The sequence below is a fragment of the Triticum dicoccoides genome, chromosome 2B, assembly GCF_002162155.2.
Source record: "Triticum dicoccoides isolate Atlit2015 ecotype Zavitan chromosome 2B, WEW_v2.0, whole genome shotgun sequence".
In the NCBI taxonomy this organism is placed as follows: domain Eukaryota; kingdom Viridiplantae; phylum Streptophyta; class Magnoliopsida; order Poales; family Poaceae; genus Triticum; species Triticum dicoccoides.
Genome location: NC_041383.1, coordinates 769,520,855 through 769,523,626, shown reverse-complemented (window position 1 = coordinate 769,523,626; position 2,772 = coordinate 769,520,855). Strand labels below are relative to the sequence as shown.

At 40.7% G+C, this 2,772-nt stretch overlaps 1 protein-coding gene across 1 annotated transcript; it reads left to right on the top strand.

The window, feature by feature from the left end:
• The first annotated feature begins 218 nt into the window (after nucleotides 1-218).
• Nucleotides 219-2,136, top strand: LOC119368681 (probable nucleolar protein 5-1). The gene is made up of 6 exons (XM_037633870.1): nucleotides 219-310; nucleotides 414-455; nucleotides 991-1,155; nucleotides 1,229-1,402; nucleotides 1,509-1,709; nucleotides 1,806-2,136. Exons 1-6 carry the CDS (start codon nucleotides 227-229, stop codon nucleotides 1,974-1,976), a joined length of 837 nt encoding a protein of 278 aa, XP_037489767.1. The 5' UTR covers nucleotides 219-226; the 3' UTR covers nucleotides 1,977-2,136.
• Nucleotides 2,137-2,772: the final 636 nt, after the last annotated feature.

Below are 2,772 nucleotides of genomic sequence, written 5' to 3'. Positions count from 1 at the left end.
ATTGGACGAGAGGAGAATAGCGACCTTGACGGGGTCGCCCCGCTCCCGCAGATGCACAGGGTGAAAGATGACCCATTAAACAGGCCATATTGTGGGTATGATGGGCAGCCAATCCTGTGGGCCGTGCCAGGGGTGGTCACGCTTCATATCTGAATTCTGTGTTTCCTTTTCTTGGTAATCATGCTTGCTTAAGTCTGCTAACTTGTTTGCAGCTGACCGTGAATACATGCTGCTTCTGTTCGAGACACCCTCTGGCTTTGCAGTCTTCCGTTTTTGTGGGTCACTCATTAACCCACCTAGATCTCTGGAGGTACTATATGTTCTTCCTTCCTTGGTTGCTGATGTGCTTGCTTGCTTTCTCTTGTTGTCCATGTCATTTACCTACTTTTCTGTTTTATCCTCGTCTCCTGAAGGACATATGGCTTAATTTCGCTGACAGTAACACGGCAAAAGGGGTTAGTGTCTCCTTTCCTTCGGTTTCCTGCTTCTGATTTTTATATCCTGATGTTGCTTGCCGCCAAATGATAATTTCTACTAGCTATCTTACACCATTCTTGATTGCATCATCCTTTTCTGTTAATTTATTTTGTTTTGTGTTGAAGGAGAAACACAAACATATTCTTCATTACTTCTTAATTAAATAATTAAGAGGTTAACACAACTTTCCCTCATAAATCTGGTTGTAAAGCATGTAGCCTGGACCCGAATGCATGCATGCCCAAAAACTACCACTGCTAAATGTCCACCATGGGTGTAACAGTATTTGTAAAGAATTCGTTTGATGTGCTTCTATGAAGAGCAGCACCTTTGTTTATGAACGTAATCTGAATTACACTGGTATTTTGATGAATGAGGACTTGGAACATGGGTACATTGTTACGGTTGATATATAATTATTGAATCAGCCCCCTCTCCTTGTCGAGAGACATGACATGATACTTGATCAATTGTTTTGTTTTACCCCCTACCCTTGTTTTATTTCTTCATCAGGTTGTTTTGCTGATGGAGTTCCAAACTTTTGAGGACAAGTCCAGTGCCATTAATCAGAACACTGGTGTCAGTGAAAGGCTTGCTGAGATGATCAGGGCGTGGCTCCCTGGGAAGAAAATGGCAGTCCGAAAGCCTGAATATAAGGAAATCATTGAAGAGAGATTGGTGAGCATAAGTTCCTGCTTTACCTATACCTTTGAGCAACTTTGATCATGATTTTCGCTGCGACTTATTCCAGGAAATAGAATGCCTGTATAATGAACGGGTGATGGAGGTAATGTGGGGCATACAGAATTGCATGCCAGGTTTGATACCTATAGAAAAATCACAGCTGGCTAAAGAGGACCGCCTCCCGAGTAAGGGATTGCAAGAATTCTTGAAGTGTTATGGCTGCAATGTCAAACCAGAGATGGTTAGTTAATTAGTTGCCATGGACCAAAGTTTTGGACGCAACTTCAGTAGAAAAATTGTGCTTAGCATCTCTTCTTTAGTGATGAAGCAATCTTGTTTGTCTCCAGGTCAATGAACAAATTGTTGCGACGGCTTACGCATTGTCTGAGTGTGATTATGTTGAGAAGAAATATTCTCTAGTCATGCGCGAAGCAGGTGCTGTCATTAAGGATGTGTCTGGCATCAGCTGTGAGGGTTGGAGCTTACTGGACATTGCAACAGCTCTGAAGATGATATGGAAGCCTAAAAAAGTTGGCAATTCTTCTCTGGTAAATTGTAGATACTATTTTGTGAATGTCTTGTCAGCTGCATGCTATCCCATTTCTTGCAAACTTGTCACTTGGTCTAAATCATGTTTCTTCCAGGTTTCAAAAGATGAGGCACTAAGATTGGTGAACGATGCATCTAAATATGAAGCTCTGGTGAATAAGTATGCTCTTTTTCGAGCCTACAAAGAAATATTGAAAGCTCATAATGATAGGATCTCGAAAGAAGAACTATTGAAATCATTGGTTGAGGGCCTGAAGAAACCATAAGGCTCACAGCTAGCTGAAACTGCTTGTTCTTAGTCTGAAGGGAATTTTTGGCATGTTGGTTCACCAGGTATTATTGAACATAGGCTGATCATGGTTGACTTTATTGCAGTCTCAGTATGAGATGGTCCGTACGAAAAAGTGTAGTACTAATTAAATTTCAGCAACCCTGCTTAATTGTCTACCAAGTATTTTGCTATCTTCATTTGAACTTATTGTTTTTATCTGGTCATATGGAATGTCAGATCGGTTACGCCTAAGTATGTGTTTTGTGAAGGAGTAGCAGGGTGCATGCGCAGCGTTACACCTCGTGGGTGATGTGTATGTATCCAGTGTAAAATGCAAATATATCCTGTCTCATGTTCTGTAGTATTTCACCTGCAATATTGCACAATGTGCTTGGATTTCAGTCATGGGAAAGATTAGAGGTAATATCACCGGTAGCCGTGAACTTGCACTTGATATTTGGTTTGGTGCTAAAACTTTAAAAATACGGAATTGTAGTCATTTAAATTGACTCGAGTGTGCACATGTGGTCACAAATGCGTACATGGGCGTATCCATGTGTATGGCCCCATCTGGCAGTGAGTGAAGGTGCTCGGATGATGCATATTTTGCACAAAGCACCTTTATATTTGTTTATTCATGGATTTTTTTTTTGCACAAAGAAGCTTTATTTTTTTATTCATGGAAAAAGCTGGGATGCATTTTTGCAAAAAAGTAAAAACCTTGCAATTTTTTATCTGCAGAAAAGCAAACCAGCAATGGGAAAATTACCATGAAAAATAGGTGCGCGCAG